We start from the raw sequence: 18,230 nt of genomic DNA on the forward strand, positions 1-18,230 counted from the left end.
TGCAGCTGGCTCATCCGAAGCCAGCAGGCACGGATGTGTCCTGACTCCTGGCCTGGGGCCGTGCTGTTGGGCTGGCACAGCTGGCAGCACCAGTGTTGCAAGGGTCAGTCTGACCCAGCCGAGAGATGGGGGCCAGTGCTCCACGCCTCTGCCTCCATCTTGGCTGCAGCAATTGTGCTCAAAGGATGGTGCTGCTCAATTAATGAGGCCTCAGTGAGGCATCTTTGAAGCATCTGCTAAATCAACAGTGGCATCCGTTTCCAGGTTGGGTGGATATTAGACCTCCTAGTTAGTTCTGCTCTTAATTGGGAAACCATTGGAAACAGGATGGAGAAGAGCATGAGGAGAAGGGGTTGAGATGTATATTTTGAACAGACATAAGCTAGAGAGTTTGGAGGAGGACGGGAAAAGAGAGAGAGATGAAAATATAGGGTGAGCCCTGGTTGGGCAGGAAGACAAAGGGGATGCTAGAGGCGTGGAGGGGAGTCTTGCAAAGGCCGCAGCCAGGAGACTTGGGGGCGGGGCTGGGAGCACATGAGCATGAGAAGCTGGTGTGGTGGTGGGAACTGGGCATCCGGTGTGGATCGTCCGTAACCCACAGTGAGGGCAGCAGAAAACATGAGTACGGGAATCCAGACCCTCAGCGCTCATAGAAGGGCGCCAAGGAGTGACTCTCAATCTATCCCTAAAGCCGTCAGTGCCTCCGACCTGTGCTCCCTCGTGTCTGTTTCTTTCATCCATTTGCACCTCCTTCCTCGTAGTGGGGGGGGGGGCGCACATTGTATCACCCTAATTTGTTGGCTCCTCCAAAGTAACTAGGGCGTCATAGATGCACAACAGCTAACTAGATCTCAGCTGATAAAAGACTGAGCACAGCTCACCGGGCACCACTGTGACGTGGGTCGGGGTGTAAGCAGGTCCCCTGGAGATGGCTCACAGTTGAGCCTGGTCTCCAAGGTCCTCGCGCTCCCCTGGAGAGAGGTCCCAGCCGGGATGCTCCCAGGTGTTGACTGTGTCCAACCTGGTCCTGCAGTGAGTGTGCCTGGGGAGCAGAGCGGGCTTGGCACTCTCCCCGTCCTGCCAGCTGCCCTGAGCCCTTCCTTCCAAGATGCAGCCCCTCAGCCCCTGGGACAACCTCACAGGTCACCGTTTTGCCTGTTCTTTGTGAAAACTTGAGAGCTTTCAGCGAAGGGTTTCAACCTGAGTTCCCAGTGCTTTGGCCAGATTAGAGGACCTCCAAGAGGAGAGAAGGGCAGGCAAACATCCAGCTCCCAGGATCCTGGCTCCCCGGCAGGTTTTCTGGGGAAGGCTGGTCTCCTCTCGCTGAGCCCCATAAATGACGTGGCAAAGGTCAAGTGCCTACCTAGGGAGGCTTAGCTCTGCATTTTGGTGAGAAGTCTTGGGAGGGGCGCTCTTCTCCCCCCGTTGATGGGGGGCCCTGGATTTGGGCCATGATAAGCACCAGGTCAGCCGGCTGCCACCGAGTGAACTCCGAGCATCTTTAATGCTCCCGTGGACTGGCTCTTGGTCTTAAGTGGACGCTTTCGGAGAGTGGGGCTGTGTCTCTCCAGCTAGTGACCTCGTTTTGTGGCTCAATGGGTGGTGCTTCCTGACCTCTGAGCAGGACCGTGAGGCTGGTGGACGGCAGAGTTGAAAGGGCCCGGTCCAGCTGTGTCTCTGCGAGCCCCATGGCTCTGTAACCGGCCGGGTGGACCAGAACACCTGTGTCCATGCCCCCGGCCGGTCCTGACTCTCCACCCTCTGTGTTCTTCCAGGGCTTCACTTACGTCCTCCACGAAGGCGAGTGCTGTGGGAAGTGCCTGCCGTCTGCCTGCAAGGTGGTGATCGGCTCCTTTCGGGGAGACTCCGTCTCTTATTGGAAGAGTGTAGGTCCGGGCCAGGCTGGATGGGCAGGAGGGTGGTGGTGGGCCAGCCGAGGTCCAGTCTGGCCTTGATTTCTTCTGTAAAATAGAAGTTCAGTCCCTGCCTTTTGCTTGCCCCGCAGAGAGTTTAGTGTGGCTGTTGGTTTACCCAGATGTCAGCTGGGATTACCTTGCTCCTGGGGAACTAGTTAAGGTTGCCCCAGACTTCCTATTGTGTGGATTTGGGGAGAAGCTCAATTCCCTCCCTGTGAGTTCTGTGAACTCCTTGGGGGGCGGGGGGGCAGTGGTTATGTTCTCCTGTTTACCCGTGAATCTGAGGATGCGCTTCCCCTGATGGTTGGTGTAGGACTGGCTGCTGGGCCTGCCGCCCCACCACGCTTCTCAGGCTGCAAGTGCTGCCTGACCATCCAGGCAGGGCCTGCGACCTTCCCCCGATTGCCACTGGAGAAACTTGTAACCCAGAGAAGCAGACAGTATTTCTGCCCCCGGGCTATTTCTGCACCCCTGGCTTAGCACCTGAGCGTGTGGGCAGCCCCCATCTCTGCACTCTCATCTCCTGCCCACTCCCCTGCCCCCCCCAGCCAGGTCTCCTTCCTGAAGCAGAGTGAGGTGGCTTCTCCTTTGTGGCCCAGAGGCGCAGTTTGGCTCTGAATGTTTTTTTTTTTTGGAAACACGGACGATCTCTTCTTGGGAGTCTTAGCCCAGATGCTAGGATGGTGACCATTCTTTTGTTCTGGTGGCTAAGGATGAAGCGGGGGTGCTAAGCTCTGGAAGCCTCAGAAGGCAGGTGCTGGGAGGTGTGAGGTGCACCAGGGGTCTTGCCTCTGAGTCCTTCAGGGAAACCCAGACACACCCTGTTTAGAAGGGGGATAAAGGGTTAACTGTCCTGCCCCTTATGTGCCCATCTCCTACCTCAGCCCCCCCGGCCGCCTCCTCCTCAGTGGTGACAGGAGGACTCCCTGGGTTTCACACAAGGGTTCCCACCTCTCTCTCTAACCCCGGTCACCTGCGGATTTTCCTGCCTGCCTCCCTCCTCCCCAGGCTTTTAGCTTTTCTGCTCCCATCCATCCCGGAATTCTGCCCCTCCTCCCCAGGCTCAGAGGCCGCCCTGTCCAGGGGGTGCTGACAGCTGGTCCCTTTGAGCTCAGCCCCCTGGCCTCACTCAGCCCTGAGCCACGTCCCTGTTTACGGAACAGCGGCCCTTCCCCGGTTCAAGTCTCTACCTACCTACCAGGCTTGGCTGTCAGCAGTGGCTCGGGGAGCACATGAGGGACTAGGGACGGGTCCTCTTGATACACCTTGGGCCAAGGCTCAGCGGGTCAATGACCAGAGTGGGGTCCGGCTGCAGTGGGGAGATCTGGTCAGGGTGAGTCAGAAGTGGGGTGGAGAGAGAGTCTGCAAGCGGGTGGCACTCTCGGCTCCTCTGCGGGAAAGAGAAGGAAGGGAGCGGGAAAGGCGAGATAGGTCGCCTGGCCTGGAGTGGGGAGGCCAGTGCGCCGGCTCCTGCAGCTGGGGGCTGGCTTACACAGACAGGGCTTTGGCGACACATCCGTGGTCAGGGTGGAACCCCTTGGGGACTTTTCTGAACCATGTTGTGGACACTCAGTGCTCCCTGACTGTGGAGCCAGCCCTGGGGGTCAGGCCACCCACGTGCAGCCTGGAAGCTCAGGGACAGATTGCAGGACTGAGGGTCAGATGCCAGATCCCTAGTCTCCTGGTGTCCCTGTCTGAGAGGGAAACAGCCGGAGGCTGGTCGAGGGGCGGGGTTTCCTTTCTGCATCTCCCCTCCCCCGGCTCCCCATGCTGACCTTGCTGGTTGCTCAGCGCACAGCTGAGCTGAGGGTGGAGGGAGCATCCTCAGGTGTCCCCAGGTGCTTCCTCCAGTGGCTGAAGACCGTGTGTAGGGAGCACATGTGGTTTTGAGCTGGGATCTTGGTCAGGGAGACTCGGACCCAGACTCCCTGAAGGATCTGGCGAGCAGTCCCTCCTCAGGCCTCACCCCACAGACAGGACCTCCGCTGAGCTGGGGCTCACCTCCAGGGCCCAACCAGCTCCTGAGGGAACTGCCCACGTCCAGTGGGACCTTGGGCCCCCCACCCACTCCAGGGCTCTGATTGCAGGTTGGCTCACACTGGGCCTCCCCAGAGAACCCCTGCCTCATCAACGAGTGTGTCCGGGTCAAGGAGGAGGTCTTTGTGCAACAGAGGAATGTCTCCTGCCCAATGCTGGACGTCCCTACCTGCCCCGTGGGCTTCCAGCTGAGCTGCAAGACCTCGGGCTGTTGCCCCACCTGTCGCTGTGGTAAGACACCCTGCCTGGCCCTGCCTTCAAGCCTCTTTCCTCTAAGGGCTCCGGAATCTTTGCCTTTTGAGCAACTCAGGGCAATGGGCAGGATCAAAATCTTCTTTTGGGAGGAAGCAATGCTTTGGGAAGGAGGCAATCCAAAGCATCCATTCCTAATGCTTTGGGGAGAAAGCAAACAAGGCGAGGGAACTATGACGGTTTCCCGAAGGTCATCGCTGTGCTCAGTGCTGGCTTTGTACCTTGTCTCATGTCATCCTCACAACCCACCCTGTGAAGTGGGTACCTTTATACCTCCGTTTGCTCCCCTGAGTGGAAGAACTGGGATTGGACCAAGGCTTCTCTGATTCTGGAGACACCTTTTCAATCATTGTGTTGGGGGAGATAGTCCAACTGCCCATCCCCTAACCCCACTTCCAATCCACCAGTCATCCAGTCAATCAACTAACAAGCCAACTATTCACCCATCCACCCACCCAACCAACCAATCAACCAGCCAACTAGCCAACCAGTCAACCAACAAACCAACCAACCAAGCAATCAACAAACCAGTCCCCCCCCCCCCCGTGAACCAGCCAGCTAGCCGCCCACCCAACCAAACAACCAACCAATCAACCATCCAAATAACCAACCAACCAACCAATTAGCCAGCCAGCCACACACCCACCCAGCCAACCAACCAATCAACCAGCCAACTAACCAACCAGCCAACAGCAGTAGCAACAACAAACAGCTCTCTCAGTGGAGGGTTTCAACCCACCTGCCCCGAGCTCTTTGTGCGATTTTATCTTGAGACTTTAAGTTTTCAAAGTAGAATTTCATTCTTTCATAAGCCTGAACATTCTTCCATGCACCCCTTGAGTGTGAATCACTCACACAAGTGCCCTCCCCTCGAGGACTCCGGGGGTCTTCTCCCTGTAGGCAGGGTGGTGGGGAGCAGGCAGCTGCCCTTTCTCAGGGGGGCTGGGGTCAGCGTGGCCACGTGGGCTCTGGCAGGAGGACCCGCAGCCCTGCCATGGGGTGGGGAGAAGGACTGGCAGGTGGAGGAGAGAGGCCCAGCCTGGGAGAGAGGCAGCCAGGTTGCGGGTTTTCACCAGGTTGTGTCCCACACACTCACACCTGTGCCACTCTCCCCCCAGAGCCTGTGGAGGCCTGTCTACTCAACGGCACCATCATTGGGGTGAGCTGCCTTCTTCTCCAGGGCGAGTTGGGGGGCAGGGATGGGGTGCTATGGGAAGGGCGTCTCTACAATGCCAATGAAAGGAACCAGGGAGACCCACCCCAGCCCCACTTTCCATTCCTCCAGGGCTTCCCAGGCATCCCGGAGCCCAATCCCTGGCTCTCCAGGGTCTGAGCCCCACCTTCTAGCGCTGCCCTCCTGGCTCCCACCCCAGGCACTAGGCCTTTCTTCTGTGTGCCTTTCAGTCGGTCCCCCTCCCGCACCGCCCCAGCACCCTCTCTGCCAGGAAAGCCCTCCCTCTCATCGGCCCTGTCACCCTCGAGGTGGGAGGATGGGGAAGGGAGTGGGCCACTGGGACAGGGGGAGAATGGCTCATAGCCGGGCCCCCATGCCTATGGCAGCTGGCTTATGAGGCTGAGGGCAGTGGGAGGGCCAGGGGGTCTGGGGGCCAGAGGCCTGACCCTAGTCCCTGTGGTTCTAGGCCGGAGAGAGTTTGATGATTGATGTATGCACGACCTGCCGCTGCATGCTCCAGGAGGGGGTCGTCTTCGGATTCAAGCTGGAGTGCAAGAAGACCACCTGTGAGGCCTGCCCCCTGGTGAGAAAGGGTCCTGGGGGGCCTGGGGGGATGGACAGCGTACTTTCGGGATCCAAGCCATGGGGTTTCACCTGGGTCTTTAAATAACTGCTCTCGTGGAGTTCTAGTTGTGGCTCAGCTGGTTAAGAACCCGACTAGTATCCATGAGGATGCGGATTTGATCCATGGCCTCGCACATTGGGTTAAGGATCTGGCATTGCGTGAGCTGTGGTGTAGGTCGACGATGTGGCTTGGATCCTGCATCGCTGTGGCTGTGGTGTAGGCTGGCAGCTGTAGCTCCGATTGGACCCCTAGCCCGAGAACCTCCATATGCCACAGGTGCAGCCCTGGGAAAAAAAAATGCTTTCACCTTCTGATTATGGACAGTATTTGACAATAAAGAAGAAACTAAAAGTCCCCTACCCAAATGACATTTCTCGGAAATAATTAGAATTTAGTTTTGTAAATTTGAAATGTTTTCTTTTTGTTTTGGCAGGGCTTATATAACATATTCATAATTCCGGGAGGGAGGTGGCCTTGGTCTGAGGAGCTCAGAGGGGAGGGGACGTGGGTGGGGAGCCCTGGGCTGGTGCCTCCTGCTCTTGAGGACAAGGTGTATTCTGCTTCTTTGCTCTTTGTGGCCCTTGGCACCCTGTGTCACACTCCAAGTAGGGGTTAACAACATACATGGGGAGCAAGGGGTCTGTGGGAGACACAGCTATGTCTGATAGAATGGCTCAAGGAGAACATTTCTGCCTCAATTATAAAGAAGCCAGCTAAGCAGTATTTTTGCTTTTTTTTTTTTTTTTTTTTTTTTAATCCCAGTTTTAGGGTTTTGGATGCAGGGTATGTGTGCGTGTGTGTGTGTGTGTGTGTGTGTGTGAGAGAGAGAGAGAGAGACAGAGAGAGACAGAGACAGAGAGGGAGAGACAGAGAGAGAGAGAGGGAGAGAGACAACTTTCCTGTATACATCTGGGTTTGAATCTGGGATGGACTGATGCTGTCTGGGGTCGTGGCCTCCCCTTTACCCTGGATGTCTATCCAACTACGACTGATGCAGGAAAAGGTCCATACCAAGATGTCCTGCAGGAGAATTTTCCAGAGTGCAAGCTGCTCACTCTCTCCCATCGCCCCCTGGTGGTCAGAGAGTGTCCATGTCCACAGAAATCCAGCTTCAGAACCCAGTCCAGCATAGGTTTCGAAATGTTTGAAAACCCACTGCCCCTTTTGGTCTGTGTCCTCTGCCACCTCTCCTCCAAGGTTCTGATGTCCCCCAGGGCAGGGTACTCACTTCCTCCTGCTTGAGAGCCGTGAGATTAGTCCTCTGTGCCTCTCAGCCTTTGCTGAGCACTGCCTCCGGTGCCCCCAGCATCTTTAGCCCAGCATCCTTACCTGGTCTCCCCACGCTCCTCTGCCACCAAGGGCCTCGCGTGAGGCCTCCTGCAGGTGGGGGGACCTGTGCTGAATCGAGCTTGGTTCAGTCTGCTTGAAGTGCCGACCTCAGAAAGTGTTACCGTCACCAGAGATGGGGGCCCTCTGTCTCCTTCCTGCGGGCCGATGCTTATACCTAAAAGGAGACCAGCAGATGGTGGTTTGTGTGGTGGCTTTTGGAGACGTGAGGAGGAGAGGCCACCCTGACCGGAGACACTGAGAAGGCCCCCCAGAGGAGCGTGACCATGGGCTGACCTTGAGCCATGACCTCCCAGGCCGGGGCATGGGGACAGACCTGCCGATCAGCACGAGTTAGGCAAGAGCAGCAAAGCGATCAGACTAGGGTCTCGAGCAGCACATGCAGTTTATGAAAAGGCCTGTGAGACCCCTGTGGGGCGAGCTAGGGGGGCGTCGCCAGGTGGGGGGTGGGGGGAGCAGGGCTCATTGGCTGCTCAGACCTGAGTGAGGACTCTGGATGGGACCCTGGCTGCTCTGATGAAGCCCATCCGCGCGGCCTCCTCTGTGTGGCCCTGACAGCCGAGGCGGGAAGCTCAGCAGGGCTCAGACAAGCCCTGTCCCCAGGGCGACCATGTCCTCACCTCCCAGGGTCTGCCCTGCACCCCCCTCCTCCTTTTTTTCTAGTCGCACTGAGCCTCTAAAATCTGTGCCCCCTCCCCTCCCATTCCTCCTCCTCTGCCTCCTGCCCCTTCTCCTCCCGCAGCACCGTCTTCCCGCCTCTTGGCTTAACGGTGCCCTCTGCCTCCCGGGGCTTGGTCTCCACTGGCCTTCACCTTGCAGCCCCCTCCTCCATTTGTCCCCTGCCCCTCCCTTCTCCCGTGGAGATCTTGGGCCCTTTCCGCTCCTTGGGCCTGCCGGGTGGAGGCTATTTCCTCCAACACTCATGAAAAACTGCCCAAATCCACATCCCATGACATCCTGCCTCATTTAAGCCTTATTTCATTTCCTCTTTCTGACCAGAGCCACTCACACACACCCAGACTTTTTTTTTTTTCCAACTCTTCCTTCCGCTCCCACCCACGGTGGTCCACACTGTCCAGGAATCGTGTGATTTTGAAAAAGTCACAGTGAGCGGTCACCCGTGAAACACTGCCTGCCGGCCTCAAACATCAGCAGTGTCCTTCCGAGCGTGTGTGTGGCCTGGCCCCATCCAGTCGCCCAGTTCCACGTGAAGCTTAGTCCTCACTGGCTGTCTCCACGGCCTCCCTGAAGATGTAAAGTCCAGAGGGAGCTCACAGGCCCCTCACCTTCCCTGCTGGTCAGAAGCCTTTGGGGCCATGCAGTGAACGAGGGAGAGGACCAGGTCTTCTGTCCGCGGCTCCGCATTGACCTGCCGGGGATTCACAGTAGAGCAGCTTCAGGACCCCAAGGGGTGAATCTCTAAGCGGTCATTACTCAGTATGGCAAAGTGTGGAAAAGACTGACATCGTGGTTGATTTCTCATATAACTAAATCTATTCTTTAAAAACTAACTGTTCTTGAGATTCTCGAGATTTTGCTCTTCTTGGTTTTCTTTTCTTTCTTTCTTTCTTTTTTTTTTTTTTTGGAGTGGTCAGGAGAGTTGAAAGAGCTTTAATTTTAAGGCAGTGATGAAACAGCTGATGGAAACTTTTGGGGTTTTATTTTGTTAACCTTGCTTAAAATACTTTACAAAATAAGGCATTCTTGTTGTGGCTCAGAGGGTTACAAACCTGACTAGTATCCATGAGGATAAGGGTTCGATCCCTGGCCTCGATCAGTGGGTTAAGGATCCGACATTGCCATCAGCTGTGGTGTAGGTCTCAGATGAGGTTCGGATTCCATGTTGCTGTGGCTCTGGCATAGGCTGGCAGCAACAGCCCTAGCCTGGGAACCTCCATATGCCACAGGTGCGGCCCTAAAAAGACAAACATCAAAAGAAAAAAAAAAGTTGGTTTTGGCTACCCTATGTTGTCTCCCAGACTTGGGGGCATTTTTATAAAACCGTGAAACCCTGCTGTCTAGAAGCCACTGCTTCTTCCTCTGACTGTGGAGGGGAAAGAGTGGAAACAGGAAGGCAGTTACAGCTCTTGCAGAGTCCAGTGGTGGGTGATGGTTGCTTGGACTAGGTGATGACAGTGGACATGGGAATGACAAGCCGTGGATTAGTTCAGGATGCATTTTCGGCAAGATCTGGTGATGAGTTGGGGGTGGGGTGAGAAAAAGAGAGAAGTCAAGGGTGACCCCCAGATTTCTGGTTTGGGCAGCTGGGTAAGGAAACATTTTGCCATTCGGCCTACTGGGACTGGGCTATTCCCAGGAGGTTAACGGAGGGTGCTTTGTCTCCTGGATGCAGGGATACAAGGAAGAGAAGATGCCAGGGGAATGCTGCGGGAGATGCCTGCCTACGGCTTGCACCATTCAGCTACGAGGGGGACAGATCATGACACTGAAGGTGCGAGCAAGTTGGCCTTGGGAGGCCCCCCTCAAGTCACCATCTGGTTTCCTACTTGGGGATCTTTTCTTTGAGGAAAGGGACTAAGTTTGGGTCCATATTGGCTTCTTTTCATAGCTATTTCTGGTTTTATAGAGAAAAGACAGAGGAGTTCCCATCGTGGCTCAGCGGTTAACGAACCCGACTAACATCCATGAGGATGCTGGTTCCATCCCTGGCCTCACTCAGTGGGTTAAGGATCTGGTGTTGCCGTGAGCTGTGGTGTAGTTCGCAGACATGGCTCAGATCCAGTGTTGCTCTGACTGTGGTGTTGGCCGGTAGCTACAGCTCCAATTAGACCCCTAGCCTGGGAACCTCCATATGCTGCGGGTCCAGCTCAAAAAAGACACTCACACCCATCCACACACACGCATCCACACACACACACACACACAAAGATAGGTAAGCTTTAGAAGGTACAGACTTTCTGATTTATTTTATCACACTCCCTGACAAGTGTGGTGAGTGTAGGGTGCCGTGATTTGGAATTGGTTGATCTTTAAGATTTTCTCCAGCCTTGACTGGGAGACAGGACAGGCGATGAGGCGGACACAAACTCTGATCTTTGAAAGCCACAATCAGCACGTTCAGTTAGTGACTGTCCAGCTGACCTTTGCTGTGTTTCTGAGTCTTAATTCTTTACGCTTTTCAGTGGTTGGAAGAGTTCAGGGATTCTTTCCATTTGTGCAGCCCTGTTCCCAGTAAATACGCTGTAAAGCTGGACTCCACTTCTGTTCTGGATTCTCGGCGCGGAGGCTTTGCTCACACTGCCTCATTCTGGTTCCATCGTCCTGCGGATTGTCTCAGCAACTCCCAGGAGTCAGGGTCATGGTTTGAAGAGGCTTTGTGACCCAAACACTGTCTTCACATCTGCTCCACCCTCCTCCCCTCTTTCCGTGCAGCGCGATGAGACGCTCCAGGATGGCTGTGACAGTCACTTCTGCAGGGTCAACGAGAGAGGCGAGTACATCTGGGAGAAGAGGATCACGGGCTGCCCACCTTTTGATCAACACAAATGTCTGGCCGCGGGGGTGAGTTGTTGGAGTGAAGGCCCCGCTTTCCTCTCGACCGTCTCCATCTTTGACTCTAAGAAGCGGGTCCTTTTAAAAATTGTTTTATTAAAGAATGGTTGATTTACAATGTTGCACCAATTTCTGCTGTACAGCAAAGAGACCCCGTCTCTCTCTCTCTCTCTCTCTCTCTCTCTCTCTCTCTCTCTCTCTGTTTCACACACACACACACACACACACACACACTCCTTTTCTTACATTATCTTCCATCATGGTCTATCCCAGCAGATGGGCTCTAGTTCCCTGTGCTGTACAGCAGGACCTCCTAGCTTATGCATTCTGAATGTCATGGTCTGCCTCCACCAGCCCCAGTTCCCCATCCATCCCACATCTCCTCCCCTTCACAACCACACGTCTGTTCTTCGTGTCTGGGAGTCTGTCTGTTTTGTAGATAGGATCTTTTGTGTTAAATTTCAGATTCCACATATAAGTGAAATTCTATGTAGGTCTTTCTCTTTTTGACTTTATTTATATATCTATTTATTTATTTACTTTACTTTTTAGGGCTGCACTCACGGCATATGGAGGTTCCCAGGCTAGGGGTCCAAATGAGGCTGTAGCCGGCCTACGCCATAGTCATAGCAACGCCAGATCTGAGCTGCGTCTGGGACCTGCATCTCAGCTCACAGCAATGCTGGATCTTTAACTCACTGAGCGAGGCCAGGGATCAAACCTGCAACCTCATGGTTCCTAGTCGGATTCATTTCCGCTGCGCCACAACGGGAACTCCTCTGACTTTCTTCACTTAGTATGCGAATCTCTCGGTGCATCCATGTTGCTGCAAATAGCATTATTTCATTCTGTTTTTTATGGCTGAGTAGTATTCCATCACACATATGTACCATGTCTTCTTAATTCATTCATTTGTCGATGGACATTTAGGTGGTTTCCATGTCTTGTGAATAGTGCTGCAGTGAACGTATGCGTGCATGTATCTTTTTGAATTATAGTTGTGTCTGGACAGAAGCCCAGGAGTGGGATTGCAGGATCATATGTTAATTCTATATTTAGTTTTCTGAGAAACCTCCATACTCTTCTCCATCGTGGTTGTACCAATTTACATTCCCACCAGCAGTGTAGGAGGGTTCTATTTCTCCACGCCCAAGAAGAGGGTCCTTTGAATGGCAGTCCAGCTCTGCCATGATTCCCAAAGTCCAAAGATTTACCTTGACTGAGTTTAAAAATCAAAATCAAAACCCAATGGAGAGACAAAACTCTCTATATGATGCTTTAGAAAGACACCTTTCCCTTGGGGAGACCGAATCTGTGATCCTTGGATGGGAAGGTGAGACATCAAGCTAATTTCCAGTCTCCCCTGGGAATGACAGTTGTCAGTGACTCAGCTGAAAGAGAATTTAGAAGAATCGGAATCATTTCAGCCTGGTCAGGTGGGGTAGTCGGTCTGCTCACATCTGTGATGGGAAAGCCAGTTTACGTCGAGGGACTTTAGCTTGGGGCTGTGTGTCCAGAGCCAGGAATTGGCCTGGGGTGACTTAAAAGTGTCTCCTATGTCCTGTTGGTGCCTAATCTGGGACTTTTCTGTTTTCTTAGGGGAAAATCATGAAAATTCCAGGCACATGCTGTGACACATGTAAGTACATTACCAGTAACTTCTCCCTTGAAATCTATCAGACCAAGTTCAGGGACTGTTTCGGTTTTTTTTGTTTGTTTGTTTGTTTTTGTCTTTTTCGGCCGTACCTGCGGCACATGGAGGTTCCCAGGCTAGGAGTCCATTCAGAGTTATAGCTGCCGGCCTTCACCACAGCCACAGCCACAGCCACAGCCACAGCCACATGGGATCCCAGCTGAGTCTGCGACCTATACCACAGCTCACGGCAACGCCAGATCCTTAGCCCACTGAGTGAGGCCAGGGATGGAACCAGCATCCTCACAGATATTAGTCAGATTCATTTCTGCGGAGCCACAACGGGAACTCCCCAGGGACTTTATTCTAGAGAGATGTTGCCGTCATCATGTTCAGCTTTGCAGGGAATTGCTGCTCCTTCCTGAGTGTCCTCAGACTGACCCCCGCTTAAGCCCCTTTCAAATGCCTGTGAAACAGTCTTTTTCTCGTTCCTACTAAACTCCTGACAGCCAGCAGCCTCTTACCTGCCTTTTTCTTGGCCAGATTTTGGGTTGTTCACAGTCTCATCATGAGAAAATATCTTGGAGTTCCCAGGTGGCACAGCAGGTTAAGGATGTGGTGTTGTCACTGCTGTGGCTCAAGTCACAGCTGTGGCGTGGGTTTGATCCCTGGCTCAGAAACTTCTGCATGCTGTGGGTGTGGCCAAAAAAAAAAAAAAAAAGAAAGGAAATATCTTCTTTGCCACCAGAGCTCCTTGAAGACAGGCCCCTTGATTCATGACCTTGACAGCAGACACTCAATACACCTCTGTTCTTTGGTGTCATGCAGTTATCTTAGAGAGAAAGGGAATCTAGCCGCTGGCTGCAGGGCTGCAGAGAACACAGGCGTTGCAAGACTGGCCTCAGTTTTATTAGTCTCCTCTTCTTCACTCTCGATGCCCCTTGACCTTGCGATTGTGCTGTGCTGGTGGGTCATGGCAGCAGCTCTTCGGACGGAGCTCAGGTCTGCCCATCAGACAGCATCTCATTACATACTCACTTGTGTTCATGAGCACAAGTACCCTTCAGAATCCCAATGTTAGGGCTCCAGTTCCCGAATATAGAATTACTTGCCTGGATTAATACTGTTTTTTATTTTAGTTGTTAGTTTTTTTGAGGGGGGTGGTTCATGGGCCCATGTTCCCATGTTTATTTTTGGGTAGAGAAGGAAGAGTGAAAACACAAATGCTTTCAGTGCTTGGTCATTCTTCCCTCCCCCCTTCCTCTCTCCCTCCCTCCCTCCCTCCCTGTCTTCCTCTCTCTCTTCCTTCCTTCCTTTTTAAATTTCATGGCCTCACCCTCGGCATGTGGAAGTTCCAGGGCCAGGGACTGAATCCAAGCCATAGCTGTGACCTACTTATGAAGCTGTGGCAATGCCAGATCCTTTAACTCACTGCCCCAGGTGGGGGATTGAACCCATGCCTCTGCAGCGGCCTGAGCTGCTGCAGTTGGTTTTTTTTTTTTTTTTTTTTTTTTTTTTTTTAGGGCCACACCTGCGGCCTACGGACATTCCCAGGCTATGGGTCGAATTGGAGCTGCAGCTGCCAGCCTTTGACACAGCCACAGCAACACAGGATCCAAGCTGTGTCTGTTATCTACCCCACAGCTCATGGCAATGCTAGATCCTTAACCTACTGCAGGAGGCCAGGGATTGAACTCATATCCTCATGGATGGATACTAGTCAGGTTCTTTTCTTTTCTTTTTTTTTTTTTAAATGTTTTTAATTTTTTTCATTAGAGCTGGTTTACAGTGTTCTGTCAATTTTCTACTGTACAGCATGGTGACCCAGTTACACAAACATGTACACATTCTTTTTTCTCACATTATCATGTTCCATCACAAGTGACCAGACATAGTTCCCAGTGCTACACAGCAGGATCTCATTGCTAATCCATGCCAAAGGCAATAGGCTGCATCTATTAACCCCAAGCTCCCCATCCACCCCACTCCCTCTCCCTCCCCTTGGCAACCACAAGTCTATTCTTCAAATCCATGATTTTCTTTTCTGTGGAAAGAAAGGTTCATCTGTGCCATATATTAGATTCCAGATATAAGTGATATCATATGGTTTTTGTCTTTCTCTTCCATTAGTCAGGTTCTTAACCTGCTGAACCACAACAGGAACTCCCTGCAGTTGGATTCTTAATCCACTGTGCCACAGTGGGAACTCCATTCATTTTGTTCTTGATGGCTCATTCTGACAGTCCCTGTAATTGCTTTAATGAAATCGCAGATTAAGGAAGCGCACTCTGCAAGCCCTTCTTTCTATGATTCCTTCTGCGTAGTTGAAGAACGTGAGGTCGGGACCCTCAGGGGAGATGAGATCTCTTTAGGTGCCCTGCAGCCGGAATCTGGCTGAGGCTGTTATCTGCAAAACTAGGCAAAAAAGGACAAAAAAGGACCCTGGTTGGTCAGGGCTTTCAGGAGGTGGAGACCTTCCATCAGGAAAATAAACCAGGGTCAGGGATTTAAATCTACAGTGAAAGAATATAGTGTGTTCGCCCAAATATGTTTTCCTTATTCACCCTCTTAATGTGGTTGGCAGGTTTTCACGTAAATGAAATTATTTGGAAGGTGGGAGGCCAGCTAATATGTAGTTAAGGTTATTTTAGATTTGGAATCATGGAAGAATGGAAAATTCCCAGTGTTCAAATGGGGAAGGGTGAGCTGGCATTAAATCTTAGAATTATCAGATCTGAATGCCATTAACCTCTGTATGTAAGGAAACCCACTCCCATGTCAGTGACCTGGAGACGCCAGACCCTAGGATCCTCTTAGCCCCCGGCAGAGTGCCCTGATGTGGCCGTGACATTTGCAGAAATGGACAGATATTAATTGTTTATTGGCTACTTAATTGCCCATGTGCTTGTGGATATAGTTTGAAGCACAAGAGAACTGCTCTGTGGTCATTATGGTTTTTAGAGTCCATAGTTATATAAAAGTTCAGTCTCATGCATGGCCATTACACGAAGCACAGTGAATCTAGGCTCCTCCTGCAATTAAACTTGTGCCACTAAGTGAGTTAAAGCCAGAAATAACCTTGTCTCTGAATACAAAGGACCAGGAGAAGCTGAGGGGAACAGCCTCTCCCCGACTCCCCTCCCCCAGGGCTGTCTTTGCTGGTCTGGGCACTGTGAACCTGACCTGCCTCCAGGAAGTGAGGGAAGGGGGCTGGAGAGTATTCTTTGGAAGAACAGGTCCCGTCCCTCCCCTGTCCTGTAGGTGAGGAGCCCGAGTGCAAGGACATGACGGCCAGGCTGCAGTACGTCAAGGTGGGAAACTGCCGGTCTGAAGAGGAGGTGGACATTCATTACTGCCAGGTGAGGGGGTGGCGGGGCGAGGGGGTGGCAGGGGGCTTCTCCTTTAGACTCATGGCTTTGGTTACATTGTGTGCGGATCTGGGAAATTCACAGGGAAGAGAAGTGAAAGGAACTAGGGTTTTTTTTGTTTTTGATTTTTTGTTTAAAGCAAATGTCTCACTGATGTAACCGGGAACTTGTGACCCCAGATGGAAATAAAAATGAGAAAAGATTCAACAAGTCCTTCGAAGAGAAGGGAGAGCTGTGTTTCCTGTAGTTCAATCAAACATGCATAGAAATTGCAGCCAGAGGGGTCTGGGTGCTAGGGTACCCTAGGGAAAGGCCTTTCAGACCTCCCCGAGGCCCACCTTTCCCAGGGCCTGGCTGACCTGGGTTGCTCTGGGTGAGTGAGGCCTGCTTGCTTGGCGCTGGGGGCAGGCGAAAGAGGCGGGCTGCCCCAGGGTCCACCCCAGTTGGGACGCTCCACCACCGACCCCCCTGCCTCTCTCTGCCCGGCTGTAGGGAAAATGCACCAGCAAAGCCGTGTACTCCATCGACACCGAGGACGTGGAGGACCAGTGTGCCTGCTGCTCGCCCACGCGGACAGAACCCATGCAGGTGCCCCTACGCTGCACCAACGGCTCCACCATCTACCACGAGGTCCTCAACGCCATCCAGTGCAAGTGCTCCCCCAGGAAATGCAGCAAGTGAGGCGCTGCCCCGAGCGGACTCCCGCTGCCACCCGCCTTGGCGACCCCTGCCCTGCGCATGCGCGCTCTGCTCCAGTAGCCTCCTGGGCCCACAATAAAGGCCGAGTTGTGTCCTCTTGCCCATGGCCCCTGGCTCACCCGTGTCTTCCAGGCTGACATGGCAACTGTAGGATGGGTAGGGTTCTGAGGCTGAGGCTGAGCCGGGGAGCACAGGCACCCAGTCGGGAAACACTGCAGCCCCGGCGTCTGCGGGAGAAGAAGCAGACCTTGGGGAGAAAATGGCATCTTGGCTTCACCAGGTGGGGAGGGGACAGCGAGGGCCAGGCCTCCTCGGAAACTCAGCCCAGCGGCTCAGAGGTGAAGGGATTTGCTCGGGAACACTGGGGTCTCCAGTCTCTGGATGCAGGGGCTCTGAGCAGAGCAGAGGGGTGGCTCTGGAGCCAGGCTCTGGCCAGACGATGGCTTCCTCAGTGGTGGGGAAGGGGTCTTAGCAGGTGTAAAAGGGTTTCTCTGAGCCTTCCGCTGGCAGGTGCAGGACCCAGCGCAGGTTCGGCCATGGGAGGAGCGCTAGACTCGGGGCAGGCCTGGCTTCCATGCGTGGCCCTTGTTCTACTGTGTTGTCTCCACAAGCCCCTTAGCGGTTCTTAGGTTCAGTATCCTCAACTGGAAAACAGGAACAACAGTGTCACTCATGCCACTGGGAAAGCAAAATAAGCTGGGAAGTCCAGGAGTACCTATGACTTGCTCTGTATAATGGAGGGCGTGACAAGAAGAAAAATAGGCTCAAAGGGGGTCTGAGTGTCTCTGCCATTAGTGGCAGAGTGTTGGACTTTTCCTTTGTTCCGAGGGGTGAAGGAGCCAAGTTCATTCAGGGCTGGATGTTGGAGGCCAAGGCCCTGCCTACTCAAGGATTCCTCAGTGGATGGGGAAGAGGTATAGGTAACACCTGACTTCACAAAGTCCCCAAATCACTACCTGCTACCGTCACTCAGAGATCATCCTTTCTTAACATTTTATGGGAAAATAAAAAAATGGCTCTGTGGGCAAGGTGGTGGACACCCTTGGTGGGGAGTGAACACCCATGAGACTAAAGGAACCCCCCTGACTATGAGACAGAAATTTGACGGAGGACTTTCATGCCAGATCCTACTAACCCAAGAAAGACTCAGCTCATTAAAGTGCTGGACGATGACTCTGGAAAGGATTTAGACATCATCCCATCCATTGCTCAGTCCTGCCCCTTTACAGGAGGAACGCAGCTCAGAGAACTCGGTGACTTGCCAGTGGCCACACAGCTGCTGGGTGGCAGGGCCAGGTTCAGGACCCCAGTGCCTGGACCCTCGGGCTGGTCCACCAGAGCCTCAGGCCCCTGTCCATTTTGCTGACACATGTAGTTCTCGTTCTCACGGGAACCAGTGAGTGACGGTTGCATCTCTAGGTCTTTCTGCTTCTGTCACTGCTGGCAAGAACCTCCAGGAAGATACATTGCAGGCCACTGGCCTGGCTTGTGTGGAGTCATTTTGGTGGAGAGTTTAGCAGGGAAGGGAGAATGGATAGAAGTTTTATGTAACTGCTCAATAATTCAAAGGCTGTCATCCTCCATCCATCACCCTGCCTCCAACTTTGAGTAGCCTCTAAGGTCTCTGTAGGAAACCAGATCCAGGGCCAGAGAATTACCTGTCTCT

At 53.2% G+C, this 18,230-nt stretch overlaps 1 protein-coding gene across 2 annotated transcripts in view; it reads left to right on the forward strand.

Annotated features, from left to right (window-relative positions):
* The window catches only part of VWF (von Willebrand factor), a 139,312-nt gene extending 122,641 nt beyond the window's left edge, over positions 1–16,671 (forward strand). The window contains exons 45-53 of one of the 2 annotated variants that reach the window (XM_021091196.1): positions 1,776–1,886; positions 4,004–4,184; positions 5,324–5,364; positions 5,846–5,962; positions 9,705–9,803; positions 10,745–10,873; positions 12,464–12,503; positions 15,759–15,856; positions 16,358–16,670. In XM_021091196.1, coding sequence (XP_020946855.1) covers positions 1,776–1,886; positions 4,004–4,184; positions 5,324–5,364; positions 5,846–5,962; positions 9,705–9,803; positions 10,745–10,873; positions 12,464–12,503; positions 15,759–15,856; positions 16,358–16,546 — 1,005 coding nt within the window. In that variant the 3' untranslated portion in view covers positions 16,547–16,670. 2 annotated transcript variants of the gene reach the window in all.

This window comes from Sus scrofa, chromosome 5 (genome assembly GCF_000003025.6).
Source record: "Sus scrofa isolate TJ Tabasco breed Duroc chromosome 5, Sscrofa11.1, whole genome shotgun sequence".
NCBI classification, from domain to species: Eukaryota; Metazoa; Chordata; class Mammalia; order Artiodactyla; family Suidae; genus Sus; species Sus scrofa.